This window comes from Patagioenas fasciata, chromosome 1 (genome assembly GCF_037038585.1).
Source record: "Patagioenas fasciata isolate bPatFas1 chromosome 1, bPatFas1.hap1, whole genome shotgun sequence".
Lineage (NCBI taxonomy): Eukaryota > Metazoa > Chordata > Aves > Columbiformes > Columbidae > Patagioenas > Patagioenas fasciata.
Window position 1 is genome coordinate 184,966,517 of NC_092520.1, and position 23,833 is coordinate 184,990,349.

Below are 23,833 nucleotides of genomic sequence, written 5' to 3' on the forward strand. Positions count from 1 at the left end.
TTCATGTTCTAGGAATTACTATAGCAGGAACCCTGCAAACCAAAGAGGGGAAGTCTTACAAGAAGCCATGTAAGTGCATCAGTGACTCACCTGAGTTGGCTTTGGTGCTCAGTAACTCCACACAACACAGCACCTCTTCTGTCCTGAGGGACCATCAAAACAGATGGAGCCCAGAGTCCTGATGAACTCGATGGACATTATGGGGACATTTTAGATATTTCACAGGGGTGGTCCACAGACCAAGGCAATGACATCTGTGTATTGTACCAATGGATGGGAGAGGAAGTGGTAGGTAACAAGAATGTATTCAATAGTGTGAGACGTAGCATGACATAAATAGTATGGAATAAGTGGCGGATATTGTCCTGGTTTCGGCCAGGGTAGAGTTAATCTTCCTAGTAGCTGGTATAGTGCTGTGGTTCGGATTTAATATGAAAATAACATTGACGATACAATCATGTTTTAGTTGTTGCTAAGCAGTCAAGGACTTTTCAGCTTCTCACCCAGTGCCAGGTGCACAAGAAGCTGGGAGGGGACACAGCTGGGACAGCTGATCCTGACTGACCAAAGGGATACTCCATACCATATGACATCATACTTGGTATAAAAGCTGGTTGTACCAAGATTGGCACACTATGATTCGACGCACTGAAAGCAATCACGTTAAATTCAGAATTAAGGAAAGCTGCTAAATTTAAATCTAGAGCTTAAACCTCTACTTAAAAACACTAAGTTAATAAACTGTGATATTATTTAACATCTGTCATTAGACATGTTTGCTCAATAGCTGTAATATCCTTCTTGGTAAGAGAGTAGGAGTTACTTTAGGCAGCAGTTAGATAACAGGTGTGGGTGAGAACAGCTAGTTGGAGACCTTAATAATGACTTAACTGGCACAAAAAACTGCGTGTAAAGATGAAAGGCAGAGGGTCTGTTACATCCACCTTAGGTGCATTGGCTCAAATCTCCCTATAGCTGGGAAATTTGTAGACTTGGTGATATGCTTGCAGAGCTACTGACTTTTTTTCTGTTACACTCCATTTAAAAAAAAAGGAAATCAAGCGTTTTTTTCTTCCTAGTTTTAAAATATTCTGTGCCACAAATAATGTTCACAATTTCTAGACTGAGAACTGTTAGTAAAGGCAAAAATATACCAGAAATGCAAATACCATGTTCACAATCAAAACCAAACCATTTTCCTTGGGAACAGAGCTTAGCTGAGACAACAGCTTTAAGTGTTGCAAGTCTTTTGCAATGTCTGAGCTCTCCTTGCCATTCAAGAACTACAGTGGACTTCTGAAATGGTTGGTGAGTCTTAAAACATATACCGTTAGTAGAGTATTTGTAATGACATCCATGAAATTTCTAAAATTGCCAAATCATTTAGCAATTTCATATAGCATTTTGTAAATCTCTTTGAAAGAGCTCTTACTTTATAACAATTACAAAATGTGCAGTTCAGAGAGGCCACCTGGACAAAGTTCACAAGATTGGAGCCTGTATAGCAGCAATGATTCTAGAGGATACAGGACAGCCCTTGTGATTTCAGAGCACACAAGGCAGAACAGGCGTGTTACAGGGACAGCACTCTGTAGTATGAGGGGAAAAAAATGAGTGGGTCAGAGTCCTGGTAAATAATTCATCATAACTGACCTTTATCTTTAGGAATTTGCCCAAGCATATCCTGTACTTAGAACCTGAAAGAAGTTAACAAGTTGAAGGACAAAACAGGCCCATTACAGCGGTTATTGAGACAGATTAACCTCTTACAGCACTGAGCTTTAGCAGACCAACTTCTATGCAGCCATACTGTGACTTCAAAAAATTGTCTGAGATTTGACTAGTTTGCATCTTATCTAGTTGGAGACCAACTTTGTAATTAGTGTTGCTTGATCCTTATTTCCTTATAAAAAAATTTCCAGAACAGCTTAGGACGTGTCTGGCAGAGAATATAGGTAATGAGACTGGACAGGATTTTCCTCCAGTCTTAGGCTGAATTAGTAGTAGTGGTGAGATGACAGTTTTGACTAAAGGAAAATATATCTAAGTTCCTCAAATAAGCTAATCACTGTAGAATAGACTAGTTCAGTTGGAAGGGACCTGTTATGATCATCTAATCCAAGTGCGATATGCACTTGAGATTAGATGATCTAGTACTAGTTCACTGTACTAGATTGTACAGTGAACTGTAGATCTAAGGGGTGGTAAGTGGACAGAATAAGCAGAAAATATTAAAGCAAATTAACTTCCCTCAAAATTAATTGTCAGTATCTTCTACTGTAGTCAAAACATTTAATAAAATTTATACAGAGGAGAGGATTTCTAGTTTTGCAATGCTATTCCTTGGAGAGTAAGATACAGAAAAATAATGAGTCAGAATCTGGTACTTTGAGTAACATTTTGCTCTGCAAAGCATTGTTTTCTTCAGTGTATTAAGGGTAAGCACATTACCCAGCTATAGACGGTAAAAGGAGAAATGCTGAGCAGATATCACTCACTGAACAGTCAGAGCTTTCCCTTTCACTAACTAGCAAAAATACTGCTTTTAAGATGGTTCTTTCTCTTTGAGCTGAATGACAAGAAAAAAGTGATTGTTCATTGTAACACTATCTTAAAGAATTTTTGTTTCTAGAACTAAATGAAACACCTTTTACTGCAGAAACAATTTTAATAAGGTCAAAGTGTACAAAAGAACTATGAGAACAAATGTCACATGAAAAAATTACAGACTAATTGTGGCCTTACTGGACAATGTTTATTACACACCTCATTACTCTTCTGAAAGAGAATTGGGATGCCTTTTTAAAAAAACAACACCAGTTTTATAATTGTCCATCCTACATGGTTATTCTGACCATTCTACTTCTACCCCAGATACTGCTGTTCATGTTTCAGAGGCACCAGCAGCTTAAAAAGTTTTAACTTCTCTTTATTGATTCAATTCATGTACTTTCTAACAAAACATTTACAGGTTTCATTTTCTCTAAAAGCTTATTTGCAAGCCACATTTTACAAGAAATATTCTACCACTGGTAGTGGTTGATGTAACATTTTTAATATTTGCTCTTCACACAATTTCCATTAGACATTTAAAATGGCATGACTGAGACAAAAGTTAATCTGTCCAAAAGAACAAAGAAGCTAAAAAGGTGTTTTAGAACAACTATCGAAGGCCTTCACGGTATCATAGTCACTTCAAGTGTGGTAAAGCAGTTCTCTACAATCTTGAGCTTTTCTTCAGAGAGCAGGTTTTCTTGCTTTAGTTGTCCAATCAGAGCTTCCAAGGACCTGAGTCTCCCCAAAGTTTTTCTCTCCTGCATTTCAAGTAGAGTTATCTTAGAGTGGAGCTTTGAAATTTTCTGCCAAAGGTGATCTCTGTCTATGTCTTGTTTGCAGTACGAGTGCTCAGTTTGTAATACATCACTTCCACCATATGCATTCATATACATAGATTTCTCTGTTTCTGTCTCCTCTGTGTCAAGAAACTCTTGCGTAACAGGCAGGAAAGAACTATTTACTATTTCAGGCTCTTCTGGACTCTCAGCTGGCACAATGATAGCAATGACAGATTCTTCACTTCCACTGAACTGTTCAATAGCTTGTGTGACTGTACTCAGTAAAACTGCATTTTCACTTGTTGGCTGTACTTCAACAGAACAACCTACAACATGAGAGTTGGGATCTTCAATTGCATAGTCAGTAATTGAACCTAAAGCATTTTTCAGTTTCAGAGATGAATTCAAGTAGTCAGGGTCTGTAAAATGCAAGACTGCAGCTGTACAGCCTACTGGATCCTCTATAGAAGTATGAACACTGGTAGCGTCCATGCTCTGGACTGCTGCTGCCATTAAAACAGGATTGGATGGATGTATATGTTGCTTAGAGGAATTATCAAGGTTGACAATATCTGCCTGAAAGCCTTCTCCATTTTGAAGTAGTAGTTCTTGAGTTTTTAAAGGTTCATTCAATGTAGGTGAACAAACTATTTCTGCTTTTTCTTCTAAATTTTCTGTAATTACAGGATTTTTCTTTGGTGTACAAGGTTCAAGTGACACAGATGCTTTCTCTGACAGTACATTTGTATTTGTTTCTTCTGGGTTTTTTCTCTTTGTCTCTTGTGGGTTGTTCTGAGAAGAACCTTTTTCCTGGAGGAAAAAACAAAACCAACAAAAGAAAACAAAACCAACCAGCTTGTAACTAGGAGCACACATAAAAATTGGGCAAATCTCATTCTATAGTGTGAGATTGCATAAGGACTAATTTAGATGAGCACTCTTTAAAAATCACACCAGAGACCTGAAAATTCATCTACATGTCTTCCATAACTTTGCTTCAGGTCCTAAATGTTAAAATACTATTTTAAAGCTCTAAAGGTAATAGTACCTTTCATTTTCAAACTCTAAGGAACATTACAGATTTCCATGAGTCATAATTTTAAAACCACTTAAAAGAGAAGTGGCTTCACAAATCTGTCTGACAAAGCGTGGCTAGCATTTCCTGCTACCACCTGAAACATATTAAATATATGTATATTAAAGATAAACAGGAAAAGATTTTTGCATTAAAGATGGAACAAAGTTGTTTTAGAAAGATAAAGCAAAGTTTTAGTCATGCAGTCTACACTAAACAGAATTTAACAACAACAAAAGATTATGAACACAGGCTTGCAGAATAATGAAACATATTCATGCACAATCACACAGGATGATTTATAGGCAAACAATTCAATTCTGATAACTGAACTTTGCAATTCATAAATATCGAGAACTTTTGGTATGGGTAGAAATCTTAGCAGATGGATACAATTTTAATAGGAGCTTAAACAGAAAATGTTACTGAAAAAGGGATAATTTGAAGCTTATTTTTATTTAGCCACCTTCTTTTCCCCTCCTCCACATAAACTACATCACCACATGATCAGATTTAAGATCAGTATCCAAACAAGCTTTTTAGTATGTCAATCAGTAAAACAAAAATACACCAATAGTGTCTTATTTTTTTCTAGTAGGCTTGATTATGAAGAGACCAATCTGTAGAACCTGTACTCATGCTAGGTCTGTAAACTAAAAAACAAAACAGAAATCACACAGAACAAACAAATGGAACAAGATGTAATTTTAACTTTGCTAACTAAATCTATGCCAGGCAAAACAAACAAACAACGGGGGGCGGGGGAAGGAATAGGGGAAAGGCCAGGTTGAAAAATCAGTTTATGATAGTTTTGATAAGAGATAATTTCAAAGTGTATGTTCATTAAAGTGCATATATAGTCTGAAGTATCCTAAATTCACAAAGCTTTGTAATTCAATTTTATATGAAACTTCAGTCTTTAAATGACTGAAAAATGTATACAAAAATAATATTCATTTGGTTACCTTTATTTTTTCAAAGGTGATACATACTTAACAACCCATCAATCTTAGGAATTTTCAGAGAATGAAGTACTTCCCTTTCTCTGTTCTGTCAGCAGCTGAAAAAAGCCTTCTCAGACAAAGTCTTTTAACTAGACAGATCTCTTATGAAATACATCAGGGAAATGTCCCCCAAATCCTTGCCCATCAGAACTGCTATTAAAGCTGAAGCAAAGGCACCAAAACTACTCTCAGGATAGAGCTGCTTGAAGAAAGATCTTTACTTTAATTGATAAAATTTCTTGTCCATCAGTCCCTGCCCTCACACTCTTGTGAGTCTTCGAAAGAAAAATCCTTGCCAACTAATGTAGAATGGTTCCTGACATTGAAATGAAGGCAACTAACACTGCTCTTGAGGACACAAACATTCTCTATTTAGAAGAAGAAATAATATGAAATGTTTCCTAAAGAACCATGAAGCATTTCTGGGAAGATATCCTTTACTTGCTCCGTAATACATAAAACAAGGTGGTAGTGAACAATACACAAACATTGAGAGTTTTTGCTCTCCATTTTCCAAACCAAGGGCTTATAGACAACAGTTGAATGGCAGCTGGGGATCGTGTCTCCTTGTTCCTCTACATTAACTTAGGAACACACTAACAAGGGATTCTCCCCCAGAATAAGGAGAGCCCTTTCCCATGTCTTTGCGAATATTCAGTCTATGTAAAAAACTCAGGTTTGGGGCAACTACAGAATCAATGGCCAGGTCAACAGATATTGTTGACTTGCTGAGGTGGCCATGGACAGGGTATGTCTTTATGTTTAGAAAAGTGCAGTCAGAAGCATGAGACTAAAAAAAATGATGTCAGAGAGAGAAGTGAGACCCCAGGAAAGCAAGTTCATGGCATCACAGATGTGAAGAACTGGCATCTCTCTTCTTTTGATAGCAGGGAAGTGATGCATACATTGAAAGGAAGCACAGAATATTCTTTTTTCAAACTGGATAAATCTATTTATCTGTTCCCAGATACACAGGTAGCTGAGGCAAAAATAACTTAGAGAAGCCATTGGTATGTTCTCAGCAACACCACTGCATAAAATTTTGTTACCTGTCCATCTTTGTAGGTATACGATGACCGGTCTACGGTCACATGCGAAACAAAAGAGAATGAGGAGAAGGGGAAGAGTCAATTTTTCTTCAGTGGGAAATAACATAGTTTATCTGTAATTGCACAGAAGCATGGGGCAGTAAAGTCCAGCTCTAAAGACCGGCTCCCTGTTGCAGTAACAGCACAAGAAAGTGAAGGATACATTGAAGCCAGGTGGGAGGGTTGGAAGGAAAGATATTTATTGCTAAATCACTACTGCCATAAATAGCAAAATTTTGTATTTTTATATTTGAGACATTTATCAAGATTGCTTTTCACAGTACATAGTCAAAAGCAGTGCATACAACACTTGCCGCTATCAAAGAAGACACAGAACTGAACAACTAAAAATAAATTGTTTTGTAAAACTAATTGACTTGCACATGTCAGTTTCAGCAATTTAGCCTTAACTCCAGTCCTTACACTTCTCCTACCTCCAACATGATGATCCAGAGGAAGACAGTTATGTGCCAGAAAAGAATTAGCATAGCTTTGATCAAGATTAGGTGCTTGGGTAGCACAGTATTTTTGTGTAATCAATAGTACAACTCTGTAAAAGACAAGACGGAATAGTCTTTGTGGGATATCTTTAGTAGCCTACCCTCCTGAGTTCTTAGATGTTAGAGAGGTTAGGGACAGGAAAGAAAAATTTCAAAGCCAGTATTCATGTGCAGCTAATAAAAGACCTTAAAAGAACATTAAAACATGAATTAAGAGTAATTGCACAGTAAAAACATTTAGAATGACAATATTCTCATAGGAAATTCATTTTCCTATGGGAAAATACCTATGCTTCTGTAATTTCCAGTTAAAAAAAGATATTAAACTGTCAGTCAAGGTATGGGAAGCTGTTGTTCCTTTATACTACTTAATCACATACTTGTTTTGTGTTAGTCCTTCTGACAAAACATTTTGATGGACAGGAATTCTATTTTAAAAATAAAATACAAATACATTGCAGATAATTAGAACATATGTATTACATAAAAAGTTGGTTAGCTTTGTACAAAACAAAAGATAGAAATACATTACCTCATCACCCGGGGAAGAGAAAATTGTTGGTACAGCAGTATGTTTCAAGTATCGTATACCCCACCGCACATCAAGGGAATCGGGGGTAAAATGATCACTGCACAGAAGCTGGTGCTTACTTGGAGTCCATGCATCTCGTTTCATATTTCGCAGCCATTTCTCAAGTCTCTCTTTATCATGAAGTGGAAATCTTTTTCAAAGCAGTTGAAAAAACAAACAACAAAAAAAACCAAAGCATAGCATTTTCTCTTTCTTCTTTTCAAATAAATAATGTTTCATTGCTCCTTACAAGGTAGTCTTGCCTTACAAAAAGATAAAAATATTCATTTTTTAAAATTACGTATGAAATGCTAATCAGGATGTTACTTACACATTAATCCAATAACTATTGATATTTGAACAGTGCTTGCAGTTTTCTCTAATGCATATCAAGTTTCCTTCGACTCTAACATAACCACATATGATACATAAACTGTAACTTGAATTCTGAGCACTATTAAATTACTACGGTTAAGAAAACAATATTCCTTAGGAACATGAGCAATAATAATTAAAAAAAAAAATCTGCTTTTGGGTACATGGAACTGTAAGAAAGAGATTCATGTGGTTATTAAATCTGACCTGGTCATAACTGTAGGACATAAAAACTATCAGCTGTTGGTAGTATGATGAACAACAGAAACATCCAGACATGAGCAAGTGCCCACAATTTACAAGAGCCATTTTGTTTTGCTCCCTAAATAGAAATGGAGCATTCCTAACTCCATTTCTCTTCCCTCAGCTCTTTTTTCCTTTTAATTAACAATCAGTTTTTTTATAATGTTTATTATAACACCATCTGTTAATGGAACTTAAATGCACAAAAATTTGGGTTCTGCAGTAAGGTATTCACACACAACAGAAGTTGGGGAGAGAACCTGGAGTGCCTGGTGTCACCCAAATGCTACAAAAGGCACCAGTCAGTTGGGCTACTTCTTGGCAAAGCCTAGATCCCACCCTCAAACCCCTGAAGCTGCAGGTTTCCTCCAAAAGTTTCACGTAGCAATGACTTGCTTACGCCAGGTCCACAGCGCTCCAAAACTGCAAACTTAGCTAATTTTTAGAGCAAGGTACCTGCGACTGACAGGGTAAATGTCTCCACCCCTTCCCCAATATTTTGATTTTGCTGCCATTTAAGTTTGGATGTTACCAAGAAAGCAGAGTAAGGTTTTGGTCCACCTGGCTCTGAGTGTCTGCCGGAGTGCAAGGAATAATGCTAGCACAAACGCAATAACCTCTCAAGGACAGGGCAGAGGTTCACCCTTTTCAAATCCTGCCTACTCAGATTGTGTACACCCAATAGCAGCATTACATATATTATATAGCATGCCCCATAAGCAGCAGAGCTCATCCTGGGAGGTATACTACATAGGTCCAAAGAAGACTCTCAATAACAGGATGGCGTCTTTCAAACTGAAGGTCATGTCACCAATCACACTCTCTGAGAAGGGTGTGAGAACATTTGCTTCCACTGCCATTACTTTTGCGACACAGCACTCACCATCTTCCCCACAGTCAGCCTGCTTGTGCTGGTGTTGACTGGGATAGCATTTATTTTCCTCATACTATGGGGCTATGTTTTGGATTTGTGCTGAAAACAGTGTTGATAACACAGGGATGTTTTTGTGTTTGCTGAGCAGTGCTCACAGAGTCAAGGCCTCTTCTGCTTCTCTCACCACCCCAGCAGTGAGGAGGCTGGGGGTGCACAAGAATTTGGGAGAGGACACAGCCAGGACAGCTGACCCCAACTGACCAAAGGGATACTCCACATCATGTGACATCACGCTCAGTATATATTTTGGGGGAAGAGGAAGAATGGGGGGATGTCTGAAGTGATGGGTGTTTGTCTAGACAAGTAACCATTACACATGATGGAGCCCTGCTGTCCAGGAGATGGCTGAACACCTGCCTGTCCGTGGGAATTAATGAATGAATTTCTTGTTTTGCTTTACTTGTGTGTGCAGCTTTTGCTTTACTTGTCATGTATTTATGTCAGCCTATGAGTTTTCTCACTTTTTTTCTTCCAATTCTCTTCCCCATCCTACCAGGGAAGGTGGGCAAGCAGCTGGGGTTAAACCATGACACTGCCTCAGATGGGAAATGAAATCTCTAGTGAGAGACAATGTTTGATATAAAAATTTATTGTTGTTGTGTAAAGGCAACTTTGCTAGAACCTACTCCTGCTTCAGTACCCCCTTACTCATCAACAGATTCTGTTCTCTGGTGTAAACAAGACACAAGAAAAGAGGAAAATGGAAAGAGGAATTGGACAGAATTTATTAAGGAACTGCTGCTGCTGCACAAGTCAGAGAGGGGAAGAAATAAAACAAAGGCAGGCAGTTCAGCCAGCTGAGATTATGTCATAGTTACAAAGTTCAAAAGGGGCTCAGACCCAAACCTACAGAGCAGCAGAGGACTTCTTTGGGGTGCTTAGAGGCAAGGGAATAAAAGTACCAGTTCACATCAGTAGTAGTCGCTAATGTAGGGCAAAAGATCTCTATAAATCAAATCTCAGCACCCCTTCTACAGGACCATGATACTCAAAATGCAGCACAATAAAATGGCTAAATAAAACAGCTGTGTTTTTTGCAATCACCTTTATACTGACGACATACATTTGAATATAAATATGTATCAGCACTCAAGCTTGTTTTGATCATCCATGTGGCACTTAAATTCTCTAAAGCAATATAAAAAATTTATTTCCCTTCATTTTCATGATTGTTTTATGATGAATCACATATTAAGAGGCATGCCAGGAAAAGGAGCTTTCCTTCAATCTAAACTAAAATCCCTTCCAAAGCAGTCTTTCTGTGGATCTTCCTACCCAGCCTTCTGGATCTTGGAATAACAAGGACTACTCAGCAACTGAAACACAGTGACAACTTAGGTTGAGGTATACATTTTACCAAAACACATTTTGAGGCTAGTTGTGACATTTATTCTTCAAGTTTTTCCTAAAGGCTATAAAATTACTCCTGTTGACAAATGCCTATCAGTTTTATTCAACAAAAACACATTAATATTTAGTCACTTGCGCTGCGTTCCTCTCAGTGTTGAGAAACGCTGTTTTAAATTTAAAACGTACAGCCACATAACCACAACAGTACAGAGCTTGCTGCAGACCTGGGATGGTGACTAATCTGTCAGGTGGCTGGATAGTACTATGCATCCACCATAAACTGGTTTTTTTGGAACGTGAGCCAGTTAGCTTCCAGCTAGCTCAGCTGCCTCCAAACAAACCAGCAATGCCTCTGTTTGCAGTGTAAGCAAGACAATAATCCCAGTGGTAATATTTAATTTTAAAGAACCAATATATGTTTACCTTTCTACGCTGTTAGGCCCTCCACTTAGGTCGCAGGCTGACAGATCCAGGACATTCAAGCTCCTTCACCGTGGAGCCAAAGCCTCCACTTAGCCTGCCCTGCTGGGACGGCCCTTCCACAAAGGCGGCCACACCTCAGAAAAATGGGGTAACCGCTGCCACTGACCGCTAAACAGCCTCGTGGTCACAAGCACAAATTGTATTTTTCAGACGAATCTTTTTGGCTTTCAATTCATGAACCCTCTGCACCTATTCAGGAGCTGCTGTCCCGCCTTCGCGGGGGGATCAATAAACACTCAGCCCGTCGACCCTTTTTCCCTCTCCCTTCCCCCGCCTCCGCCTGGAAATGAAAGCCTTCTCTCCCTCCCTTCGCTTGGGACCAGGCAAGGCTCAGAGGCGGCTCCCAGCCCCTGCAGCGAGCTTCTCGCCCATTTATCCTCCCACCCGGCTCCTGAGGGGCCGCTGTGGGCCTCGCCTCACTCGGGGTGGGCCGCTCTGGCGTTCGCCATCTCTGGGGCCAGCCCTCGCGCAGGCCCTACCCCTTCCCCAGTCACTCACGGATAGAAGCTCAGTTTGCGCTGGTCCCTGGCGGTCTGGCCGCCCCGGTTCTTGCAGCAGGACGCGGCGCAGTACCGCGGCATGGCGGCGCGGCCCGGGCCGGCCCGGAACCATCCACGCGCCGGCGGGGGCCCGGGGGCGGGGGCGGGAGTCACGGGGACAACGGCCCCTCCCTCCGCCCCGCCCAGCGCCGGCAGCTGCAGCAGGGCCGTCCGCGTGCGCGGCGTCACGTGTGTCCGGGCGGCCAATGGCGCAGCGCTTCGTGTAGGAACCGCGGTTGCGGCGCTGCGTAGGGAGGGTCCGCGCGAGCTCTGACGACGGTTGGGCGGGAGCGGCGCGCTGAGAGGCAGTTGCCGCGGTGCTGGCGGCGGAGAGCGAGGGCTCAGGTGAGGGGCACGGCGGGACCGGGCCTACCGTCGGCGGGGAGGGGGTGGCAGCGAAAGGCTTGAGCCGCTGGAGGAAGGGGAGAAGGGCTTGGGGAAGACGGAGGGGTGTTGAGGTAGCTGGAGGGAAGACGGACGCGGAGGGGCCGGAGAGGTTAGGGGGCGCTCGGATGGTTGGGGAGGGGGAAGACTGGAAAGAGGTGGGCGCTGGGAGTCAGTCTGGTGGATTTATTTGCCCTTTGGGCTCTCGTTGCTCGCTAGGCCCATCTGGTGTGGTGTTCCCAAGCCTGGCCGACTTGTAGGTGGGACAGCGTCCCTTAATGTTGCTGGTATCATCCGAGATCTGGGTCGGCCTTGTGCTGTGGTGCGGCTGTAGCAAGGGTCATTGGGGTCTGGTAGGGACGATGGTGCCAGGGCAAGCTCTGTCTCTTTTCCCTGTTCTCCAGAGCAAGATTCAGGAGCCTTCTGTATTTGCTTTCTGGTCAGTATAGCAGAGGCCAAGCGAAGTACAAGCTGTGGAGCTTGACAGACTTTTCTGTGGCTGGTTGTGGATTAGGAGACTTGCTTACTCATTGGGTTAGTCGTGATATGAGAACCAATGGAAAACTTCCGTAACTTTCTTACCACTAAGAAATAGTTTGCAAAGCTAATTATGCGACAACAGAATTCCACTGGATGGTGCATTGCAATTCAGGTAATCGGAGCAGTAGTGGTGCTATGGATTTGCTGAGTATGTGAGACTTGGTGACTGTAAGCATTTACTTAAGATCTTTGTTAGTTACTTTAAAAGAGGGATGGAATAGTGTATTTGCATTGCAAGACCGAAGTAGCTCCTTATGTTCTATATGTGACATTTTATTGCAGGTACATCATCCTTAAACATCTTGCAGCTATTGAGAAATGTTGATAAATTGATAAAAAGCTGATTGTTATTATCTCTATAATACTTTTAGTAAATATGAGACATTATACTTCTTATACCAAGATTAATAATAGTTCAGATCTGTAGCTACTTATCCAACAGACTTAAATAATTAAACTGTGTTAATAAAATCTATAACTTTATTGCTACATGTACCTAAATAAAATGCAGTTTTCCATAATTGTTAGGAGGGACTGTTTTGTGGCATGAGCTTAATGTCAGGGAGTATACAGACCTTAATGAGTTCTGGAATGTGTTTTAAGTAACTACCGCATTTAGCTGGGAAAGTGAAACTTATCTGCCCCTTTTTGATTTGGAAACTGAGGGAGAAGAGACATAAGCAGAATACGTATTTAAAAGAGACTTAATTTTGAAAGTGATTGTGAAAAATAGTTAGGGATGAAAGGGTGGAGGTCAAGGTTGGAGGTTAACATCTTAGTTAACAGTAGCAGCACTAAGATGCTGCCAGCCTATAAAATAGGTATTTTCTAAAAAGTGAAATCAGTAATTGATTATAGTGTCTAAACATAAAACTTACTATGTCTTTGTGCTAACCTTTTAAGTTTAAAATGCTGCTTATATTGGATTTTCATTTACATTTCATTTTATTCTTATATTTGGGTTTTGTTGAGTTGTTCAAGGGCAGCGTTAAATGTGTCTACATTATTTAAAAAAAACCTCTGAAACTGAAGTACTGTTTTCCTTTTTTTTTAGAAATGCTTTAGAAATCCAGATAAACCTAGGGGAAGTATAGCATAGAATCACATTAAATAAATCCTAATATAAAAATGTAGAAAAATGAAAACTTAAGTGTAATTCATTATCAAGAATAAGTGAAGTTGAAAAGGTTAGGCAGAGCAGAAGCCTTTTAGGGAGTAACTTGATGTTTTCAGGCTCTAATGAACTTGGGAATTATAAAAGAGGGTTTGACTCTTAATGAAGGACATAAACTGCTCTTTTTAGCTCTTTTCAGTGTTAATAGTAGAAGCGGGGAGGTTAGCCTCAAGAGAATGCAGCAGGTGATTATATAAGCAAAATGTACAAAGAAATTAAGTAAAATAAAAGTAATTTTGTATGTGAGATGAGGACATGAATCTGTACCAAAGTGTGGAACAGTGTATATGTGTGTAGTGCTTAGTCCCCAAGTGGCAAAGTTTCACATTAGCGAACTGGTGAGAGAAAGATGTGTAGAAAAGCTTTGGAAGGGCTTGTACTAAACGTATGTCTGGTATCATGCATGAAGAATACTGAAAAGAACTGTCCATTTGGTATCTAAGTACACTGATCAAAATACAATTTGTTTCAACTGCTGTGCCCTAACACTTGATATCATGCAGGCTGGTAGCCAAATAAATTCTTAAGAGGGCATGGGCACATTAATCTTACGAGGCTTTTGCTCTTGCCTCATAATGTTCATTTTAGTCCCCCAACTTGCCTATTATTTTGTTTTGTTTTGTTTTTCTTCAGTTTTTGGTGCTTGGGTGTTAATTTTCTTTAGTGTGTATGGATTTTCTGTTAAAGGCTTAATTATCTTAATTGTCTTTTGGACTATGCATGACAAATGTTTGGACTACTTACTGTCTAAAAGTATTCTAACTTTAATGGTACTCACACTGCAAGGTTAGATTATTCAACTTTCAGGAAAGTACTGCCGTTCATCTACTTGAGTTGTATTTACAGTACACTCAAATCAGTGTAATTCGGTGAGGGGAACATGTTACTTTGGGCATGTTCAAGGCTTTGTTGTATATCCTGCTGGTTAGGTGACAGCCAGCATTCTGTCTTTGAACACTCATATTTCTGTTTTCTGTGTTTTTAATCTAATATGCACAGGCCTGGGAAAATAATTTGATATCTCCTTCTAGGAGGAAGAACTTACTTTCTCCTTCATAAAAACTGTGAAAGAACATGTGGCTCCATGGAAATGATTTTTTTCTTATTACTTATTTATGCCACAGCTTTTACCATAAGTTCTAGCATCAGTTTGTTTTAAAATGTAACTTTTTGACACATATGTTGCTGAAAAAAAGTTACAGCTTTTAATTATTATTGAAACCGCTTGTCTTATATAAAGACTTCTTTTTTGAGTTCAGTTCACACACTGAGAGTTTCAGATGCAAACCCTTATGAAGTTACATTTATCGGATGAATGTTTTGATATCAAAGATGTGGTAGTTTTTTTTTTTTTTCTGGAGTACAATCTAATATGAAAGTAAGCTAAGCCCAGCCCACTGTAAAGGAAAATGTGTCCTACTAGGCTGAACTCTGTACTTTAAATGAGTGTTTTACACCTTATCATGTTCACCTTAGGTCAGTTAAATGACTGTCTGAAGCTGAGCTTGAGTGTCTAACAGTCTTGTCTTCCTGTGCCTCAATCTCTAGGCCAGTTGTGTTTTCAGGCTCTTACTATTGCAAGAGCTAATCAGTGAATTGGTCTTCTAGTACTGAGTGGGTATTTCAACTTGTGCTTAATTTAGAGCTACTGTGTTTATGGTCCTAGAACTCAAGGATTAGTTTAAAGCTAGTTCAGATATGCCAGCATGAACAGTGAAATGTATTGTATATTTGCTTCAACATCTGTGTGGGAAATGTGCATTTAAGGATAGGTGGAAAAGATGAACACCGAAGCATGTTTGTGATGTATATGAACTGTGAATTTGTAGTGTTTTCATTTACATATTCTGTGATTATGAAACTAGGGGAAGGGAGTTTGACACTTGTGAAAAAACATACTTCCATGTCAGTCACTGAGTGACTCCTGAAACATACAGGTCTTCCTCTTCTAGCTCATAGTTGTGCCTTAAGTTGTGGAACCTGAAATAAGTTGTTCTTCAAGTATATATCTTTTTCTTTCTAGGAGCTAGAGAAATGGCAACTACACAATCTGTCTTCACATTTGCTCTCTGCATTTTAATGATAATAGAATTAATACTGGCTACAGAGAGCTATTATGATATCTTAGGAGTTCCAAAAAATGCATCTGACCGCCAGATCAAGAAGGCATTTCACAAGCTGGCTATGAAGTACCACCCAGACAAAAATAAGAGTCCTGGTGCAGAAGCAAAATTCAGAGAAATTGCTGAAGGTAATATATGCTAACTTAAGTCTTAATAATTTGACACATGGCTTGTATATCCGTGAGCAAATGTGGTGACTGAAGTATACTCTTATTTTTACTGAATAAGAGGTAAAAACATTTTTTTTTCTTAATTCTGCGTGTGATGTCAAACGTGCAATATCAATATCTGACTTGTTTCTGTGTCCTTGCACATCGACAGGCTGCTTACACAGTTTATGCGTTCCTGCTTATTATGCTTTTTGGCCTATGCCTCTTGCTCTTACTTGGCAGAAGGACAACTTGAGCCGTAGGAGATTAATTCTTATTTTTTGATCTGTCTAGCAAGATCCAACTCAGAATTACTAGAGCTTCAGAGTGACCTAACAGCAGCCTCCCAGTAACTATGAGGAGATTATAACCCCCCCCACATAGTAAGGTGCTTCAGTTGTTCCTGGTGGAAGTGCAAGAAACAACAGGTGAAAGAGGTTATAAGGAAAAAACGTTTTCACCTTGAGGACAGGCCAGTGTTGGAACAGGTTGCTTAGAGAGGTTGTACAGTCTCCAACCTTGGAGATTTTTCAGTAATTACTAGATAAAGCCCTGAGTAACCTAGTCTGATTTTTTAACTGACACTACTTTAAGTGCGAGTTTAGAGTAGAGACCTTCTGCGGTCACTTCCAACCTGAATTATCCTGCGATAATAAACCATTCATAAGAGTTTTTGATAAAATACAGTGGTGGAGGCAAATAATCGAGAATAGCAAAAGGCTTGTTGAAAAAAATAAGGTGTTCCCACTTCTGAGAAAGTGAAAGGGAGGGACAGTCTTGTTAGATCTGTACTGCAGTTGTTAGCTCCTATTACAGGTGGAACTGGGAACTCTTAAGTAAGTGTTGAAGTATATAGAATAGTTGCAAGCCTTTGAAAGATAAGGAAATGGAAGCATTTAAAATACCTGATTTTATCAGAATGGGTATATTATCTGTCTGAGTTTCTGCTTTGGAACACCTGTAGCCTTAGTTCTGGACCAAAGAGCAGATTGAAACCTAATTCCATTTCAGGTGTATCCAAACACAAAATCTAGATTTATTGCTGAGCTTTTGAAAAATCAGGAATTTTGACATAGAGGAAATTAATTCCCTTTGGTTTATCTCTTTGATGTTTGACTTGTTGTTTAGTTGTAACTGTGGTGTAGCTAGAACTTGCTGGCTGGCAAGTAGTTTTGCAGACGTTGCACTATTTTTCTGTCATAGGAATGCAGCAGACAGTTAATTTTGTTAGGTAGAGCTCCTAATTCATCCTCTCTCTTTCACAGTCTTTCTGATTGCCATATGTCATTGCTATTTTCTTTCAAATATAAACACTAACCTTTATTGGTAATTAAACTGTATTTTTTTTTAATGAGAATGTAAATAAACTTTTTTTTTTTTTGTAATTGAAATAGCATATGAAACATTATCAGATGAGAATAAACGAAGAGAGTATGATCAGTTTGGCCGTCACGGAGGACAAGGAAATAATGGAAGCCCGTTCCATCAGTCATTTAATTTTGACTTTGATGATCTCTTCAAAGACTTTGACCTCTTTAGTCAGAACTCACGGTCCAAAAAGCACTTTGAAAATCACTTCCGAAGCCATCGGGAAGCTCACAATCGGCAAAGACGTTCTTTCCAAGAGTTCTCCTTTGGAGGTGGACTGTTTGATGATGTGTTTGAAAATATGGAAAAAATGTTTTCGTTTAGTGACTTTGAAAATGCACACCGACATGCAGTGCGAACTGATGCCAGGTTTCATGGATCCAGCAAGCACTGTAGGACTGTCACTCAGAGACGAGGAAACATGGTTACCACATATACAGACTGTTCCGGACAATAATGTTTCCTTTCTTTTCATCTCTCTTTTTATTTCAACATCTTCATAATCTTTCTTGGTTTTGTGTTAACATGGAAAAAAAAAAAAATCTTTGAACTGTTTGTTCTAAAAAACACTTAACTGCTGTAAAGAAATTGTAAATGAAACTAATCTTCAGAATAGGAACAACATGCATTTGGGAAGTTGATGTCTCAGTAACTACTTAGAATGGGAGAGAAATAATGTCACGTGACAAAAGAAATTATATGTATTTCAGTTTAGTAAACACTTTATAAATTTGAACTTCAACACAAGATATATATTTTTAATTTCAGAAATGTAATATAATTTTTTTCATATATGCCAATTTAGGACTGTTTGAGTTACTGGTGTATGGCTTGCAACAGAGGAGATACTTTAATTGTGAAGTGCTGCTTTTATCACATCTTTCAAAGTTTTCACTTGCTATTTTTACTGGATACAGACTTATTGGGCAAATTAGATAATCCACACGAAATAGCAGCAGAAATATGGCTTAACCTGGGTCTTTGTCACTCTGTCCAGCATTGCAAACTTTTAAATTTGAAAAATAACAAGAAGGAATATGTTAAGATTGTACTTCACCTAAGAGAGTGATGTAGGAATTTTATTTCTGGATGGTCTTTCAGTGGTCTGAAAAGGTTTTAGGATTTGAGTTACCCTTCAGTTATTTAAGGGACAGTCACGTAAGCTTGTGTGCACACAAGGTCTGATTTTTTTTCTTCCAAAATACAAATATCTCTCTAACAAGGTTTGGAAGAGCATACTGAAATCACTCTTACTTTATGCTTATTATGTTACCATGTGTGCAATGTAGTTTCCATAGCTCAGTTTATTGAACTTAAATACTCCTCTGTGCTCTTGTTAACTTAAACAAGATAAACTTGCCTGCAGATTCTAGTGTTTTTGGATGAAAAACACATTTTCTTTAGGTTGACAGATTTATTACCTGTCACCAGGAATTTTTCAGTGTTGTGACTTGAAAGGTAAATTCTTAGCATAAACATGGTAGAGCTGAAAATTACAATTGTTGTGTTAATGTAATGCCTCGTGGTGCTGGAATCTTATTATAAGGGCAGTACTGAGGGGTATCAATTTTGGCACCATGGAAATCCATAACTGTTCTAAACTGTTTAAAACTAAGAAAAACCCAAACAAAAGCAAGCAAACAAAAAAACCCAACAAGCAAACAACAACAACAACAACAAAACAAAAACAAAAACAAAAACTCACAGCAAAATCCCTGAGTATTTTAACAAATGTCAATCCAAGAATTCCGTTTTATTTTTTAACTAGTCCTACAGGTTTAGTGTATTAAATTGGTTCCCCTTAATGAGATTGCTCGCACCCACATACTGCTGTCCCTCTAGAACTGTGAGATAAGAATTTACCTTTCAGATTAATTGCGTGAGTGAAATGACTGTTTTGGACAGCAGTGTTTTAGTAGGCTTTGAGTTGTTATAATCTTTTGAAAAACAGATTTAACCCTTCACTTCTCAGATTGATATTGAAAGCTGCCTGTTTGCTAAGTAACTTTAATCTTCCCCTTAAGGGTATGTATTAATGCTTGTTCAGTTTTCATTCACTAAATACTGGGAGTAGATTGTTGCATTATAATAAGTGCTTTTCCTTTTCCATGTTCTTTATTTATTAATAGACTAATACCTCATATTATGGTCTTTTTATAAAAGCCAGTAATTTGTGCAACAATATTGGAATGTGCAATAGTCTTATAGTAGGACAAGTGCTGGAGTGAGTGTGTTTGTGTTATTTCCACCCTTTTTCTGTGTAAGTAGAGATTTTTAGTTTCTTCTTTATAATTAAGATATAATTCAACCGAAAGTTGTAATTCATGCAGATTTCTGCATTTTTTTTCTTTAATATACTCCATCAGTCCCGTGCATGAATCAAATTATCTGCCTGATTCATATCATATTGGCATCCAAGTGAACAGATTTTTAACTTAAAGTTCTGAATTACTTGCACAAATTAAGTTTTTTTAGGGGGTATTTCTGTTTGCATTTGAGGAGAATTGTTAACGCTGATAAGGCTTTGGAAGTATGTAGCCTTTATTATTAAATATAAGGAAGTATTAGTGAATGTCCTTTATGGATGATGACTTCTGGAACTTAAAGGTGAGAGGCAACTCTAGAAGAAGGATACAAAGGGAAAATGTTAATGCCTTAGTCTTGTGAATATTTTCCTCATTTAAAAAAAAAAAAATCTTACGTGTGGGAGAAGGAATATTTAAAGTTTCTACTAGAACCAAACCACTGAATTTTCCAAAGATAGTCTTCTCTAGTTATGAACTTGGCTCCATTCCCTAATCTTAAATAGAGGAATAAAAACTAAAAGGAGCACTGTAAATTGTAGGAAATGGAGCCAACCCCAAAACTGAATTATTTTTCAAATGACTGTATGAGTTCACTGTCTGTCAGGATAAGCTTTTAGGTAAAAATCAAGGGTCATTGGCTTCTTCTAAGTTAGCTTTCCCTCTTTGAGGATGCTTCAGACTTTATTTGTACTAAGTGTACTTGTTTTCCTTAACTCTTTCAAAGTATGAAAAGGATAATAAAATGATAGGGTTGCTAGTTTTCTAGCTGATAGCCTAGGCAGAGGTCTTTTTAAGGTACTATTTTTATCTGCTTCCATATTAGTTCTCTTAATTACTTGTCTTCGGAAAACCAACAGATACTTCCTATTCCTATGTTTTTTCTAAGTGGCCTTTCTGCTTGTTTTGGTTGTTGATCCAAGGTAAAATCCAGAGAGCTCATTGGTATCTAAGAGTCTGGATATGCTTTGAATAGACTTTAGCTGAAGAAAGTCAGGCAGGCTTTCCTCAGCCAGCAGTCTTCAGTTCTATGGCTGTCAGAACACAAGCTTGCAAAACATGTTGTGCTTCTCACTTCTTCAGAGCTCTTGCACATTCTTTGCCTATTTATAGTGTTTGCTTCATGGCAGGCTCTCCAGCGGAAGTCCTGGTATAACCTTCTGACACCCCTGACTTCAGAAGTTTGCCATCTTTGATCTCCATATCTTGTGAAAAGACACAGAAAAATCTTTTTTTTTGTTGTTGTTGTGTGAGAGTGAAAAGTACAATTCTTTACAATTTTTGAAAGACATTTATGCATATGCAACTCCAAATGGTTGAGTTTCTAAAACATTACAAAATAATAGTGTTTTTTCATGTTTATTTTTTCCCATTATACTTCTGAAACACAGTATCTAGTGGAGATGAAAGTACTGTAAACTTAATTAGGTTGCCATTACATTAAACGTGAAAATTGTTTGTGTGTGATGTCTTTTTTTTTTTTTTTATTCTTCTCCCCCCTCACTCTGTTCTTCAAGATGTAGATGGAAGCCAGATTCGAGTGGGTTGTGTGGCACTTGTGTTTTATAGAACATTTTGACCACTCTGTTTTCTCTGAATGGGATGACCGGTTTGGCAGAGGGAAGGATGTGGGGCTGGAAGAAATTGGCTTAATTTTACCTAGTCTGTTTTTCTTAGAGATATTGGGAGTTGTGAGGATTTCAGGCACTATGCCTGTAAACCAAGCAGATGACAAGGCCTGTGCAAAAGGGCCTTTTCCTGAGAGGCAGAAAGCCTCTGCCTTGAGAACTGTTTGGTCTTTGCTCACAGCCTGTGCTCCCACCACCCTGCTGGGTTGCACGAGGGCAGTAGGACTAGAACTAATTGGCCTGGATTGTGACTGAAAAGTGATGATTCTGAAGACAGGGTTAGGATGCTGTCGTGCTGGTTTGAAAGTTGACTGCAAGGCTGTGCCTGCAAGTTCTTGTTTTCTGGGTCTACTCCTTAGCAACTGGAAGGTAGGAAATTTTTGGGATTTGGGATGTCTCATCAGGCAATTTCTCATTAGAACCAGCTTCCCAGGATCCTAAAGAAATCTGCCATCTTAACAAGGCGCAACCAAATTTTGAGTATCAAGTGTGTTGGACACAATGGGACATCTGTGTAATCTTTTTGTGCTGAGGGGTGTGGGGGTTTTTTAATTATTTATAAATTTAAAAATCCCATTGGGAGTTTCTGTTGGACTTGAAACAAAAACTGTGTGTAAAGTACCTTGACTGTGCCATGTATGGGGCTCATTTCACAACAAAATGCTGTTCAGAATGCCGTTTGCTCTGGTGGCTAATGCGGTTGGAACAGTGATTTGTACAGCCGTGCTGTTGACTTTGTAGTGTGGGCACCTGTTCCTTCAAGGGGCTGGACATAGCTTTGTAGAGACTACTTAGCAATTGTGATATCAATTGACTGTCAGTCCTAGCATAAGTCTGAATTGGATCCAGGTTAAGGCTGTGACTCATCCTTGATTCTACTTTGGTAAAAAAAGAAAAAAGAACACACAACCCCCCTGCTTTGAAGTGATGTACTCTAAAGGTTAAGCACAATGGGAAACAATGTTTTACATGGGGAACATTACCTATTGAGCAGTGGTGTTTGATTGAACAGCATTTATTTTAAGAACTGAGGTAACACTGAAATGAAGGTTACTTCTTGTGTCATTCATACTGTGGTTGCAGTCGCACCAAAAGGTGCTGTGGATGAGCTCAGGACACCAGGGATGGCTGCAGTATTCTACCAAGACTTTGAGACACCAGCTGGAGATGGTGGACCATCTTTTCCAAGCAGTTTTTCTGGGGCAGTCCACCGAGGAATGAATGTATGTCTGGTATCAACGTAGATATAGTCCTTGTTCTTCTGGTGGAGGGAAGGACTGGAGTTTTTATTTATTTTAGCTTGTGTTGCAGGTCTGTTTGGAGTCTGAGTTGTGTGTTTCTCTAGGCTGGCAAAAACCAATGCACTTCTCAAAGGTATCCATGAGGAGAATGAGGGAGGTGCCTGACCCACCTTTGCTCTATCTGACACCCGTTCTCCAGCCATAGGCAGGTAGCAGTGGGTGCTGTCAGAAATCCTGATCGTGGCTGGCTGCTTTGGGGGTGCAAGCCTGACCTCAGAGCTCTCTATGCTAGTAGAGACCCCTGGGGCCTTCCTGTTGTATGGGTCTGATGCTTGGCCTTTGCAAATACTGCACCAGGATCTCCTGACTTTCAGATGCAACAGAGACTAAGCTGAGGAATATTCAGGGAAATGTATCATCTTGTGCTTTGTGTTTGTTTGGTGTGGTGTGGTGTTTTTTTTTTTTTGTGTGGTTGAGGTTGGTTTGTTTTTTAAACTACACGGAGTACTTTTGACAAGGAAACCAGAGTGGGGAGAAGGAAATGAGGAAGCCAGTAAACTAGTGCTATCTGAATTAAGGTGGAGAGGACCTCTGTCAACAGGTCATTTCATGCATTTCATGAGCATGTTGTTGTGAGGTGTAATGTCCTAAGCTTGTGGCTAGCATACGTCTGGAAGCCAGAAGCACATGCAGAGATAGTCACAGGCTGGATGCAGAGGAACTGGAGGAAATAATGTTTGCAGTGGTCTTACAGTTCACCCAACTCCTTATGCCTTGCAGCACTACTCACTGCATGAGGATGGCAACCTCCACCCTGAGACTTCTTCAGGAAGTAATCAGGATGAAAATAAGTGTGTTCTTTTCAATTGCTGACCAGGACCTACTGGAAATATTCATGGCATCCTCTTTTCTCCAGGTATGGCTGCCTGACTGGTGAGTGCATGGTGGTGAGGAATTGGCCAGGTTCCAGAGAAAGACCAGGAATTGTGGAAGATCTAGGTGACCTAAGCACTGGTGGTATAGCTTGTCTTCCAAACGTAGATCTCCTGCAATGCAAAATGGAGCATGGTTTTAATAATATGAACTGTGGGCTAAACAGTGTGTGGAGACATGAGTCCTGGAGTGACTTCAGGGGTGTTACAGATGTGCTGCAGGATACAAGTGAGTGGCAGGATGGTGTCCTCAGTCTGATCTGGATAGGGTATTGTTTCAGAGTCCAGAACATCTGCTATTAAGGGTGGATGCAGTCAACCTGTTCCAGAAGTGCAGAATATTGAGCAGTCTACATCAGTTGGCCCTGGGGCTATACCTGTGTTGCTGTCATTCTGAAAGTGTAGTTTCAAGTTTCAGACTGAACCCTACTGTTAGGCTCTACTTGTTCCTAGAATTTTACTAGACGTGAGAAAGAGAGAGAATACATTTTAGG

At 39.3% G+C, this 23,833-nt stretch overlaps 2 protein-coding genes across 3 annotated transcripts; one reads left to right on the top strand and one right to left on the bottom strand.

The window, feature by feature from the left end:
* Positions 1–2,648: 2,648 nt before the first annotated feature.
* Positions 2,649–11,616, bottom strand: THAP5 (THAP domain containing 5). 2 transcript variants are annotated; one of them, XM_071803293.1, is made up of 4 exons: positions 11,457–11,505; positions 10,899–11,075; positions 7,535–7,724; positions 2,649–4,145 (listed from the first exon to the last, which is right to left on the bottom strand). In XM_071803293.1, exons 3-4 carry the CDS (start codon positions 7,676–7,678, stop codon positions 3,177–3,179), a joined length of 1,113 nt encoding a protein of 370 aa, XP_071659394.1. In that variant the 5' UTR covers positions 7,679–7,724; positions 10,899–11,075; positions 11,457–11,505; the 3' UTR covers positions 2,649–3,176. The 2 variants fall into 2 exon arrangements, with proteins under 2 accessions (XP_071659394.1, XP_065696903.2); XM_065840831.2 differs by lacking the exon at positions 10,899–11,075 and having other exon boundaries at positions 11,457–11,616.
* Positions 11,617–11,691: 75 nt separating this feature from the next.
* On the top strand, positions 11,692–20,996 carry DNAJB9 (DnaJ heat shock protein family (Hsp40) member B9). Its single transcript, XM_065858800.2, has 3 exons — positions 11,692–11,842; positions 15,619–15,846; positions 17,262–20,996. The coding sequence occupies exons 2-3, from the start codon at positions 15,630–15,632 to the stop codon at positions 17,690–17,692; spliced, it is 648 nt and encodes a 215-aa protein (XP_065714872.2). The 5' UTR covers positions 11,692–11,842; positions 15,619–15,629; the 3' UTR covers positions 17,693–20,996.
* Positions 20,997–23,833: the final 2,837 nt, after the last annotated feature.

Bases quoted from the DNA above. Each gene is read 5' to 3' on its own strand.
- DNAJB9 (XM_065858800.2), top strand. From the start codon at position 15,630: ATGGCAACTACACAATCTGTCTTCACATTTGCTCTCTGCATTTTAATG. The intron at 15,847-17,261 runs GTAATATATGCT...TAATTGAAATAG, and splicing joins ATTCAGAGAAATTGCTGAAG to CATATGAAACATTATCAGAT.
- THAP5 (XM_065840831.2), bottom strand. From the start codon at position 11,539: ATGCCGCGGTACTGCGCCGCGTCCTGCTGCAAGAACCGGGGCGGCCAG. The intron at 7,725-11,456 runs GTGAGTGACTGG...GCTTTGAAAAAG, and splicing joins CGCAAACTGAGCTTCTATCC to ATTTCCACTTCATGATAAAG. The intron at 4,146-7,534 runs GTAATGTATTTC...TTTTTCCTCCAG, and splicing joins TCTCTTCCCCGGGTGATGAG to GAAAAAGGTTCTTCTCAGAA.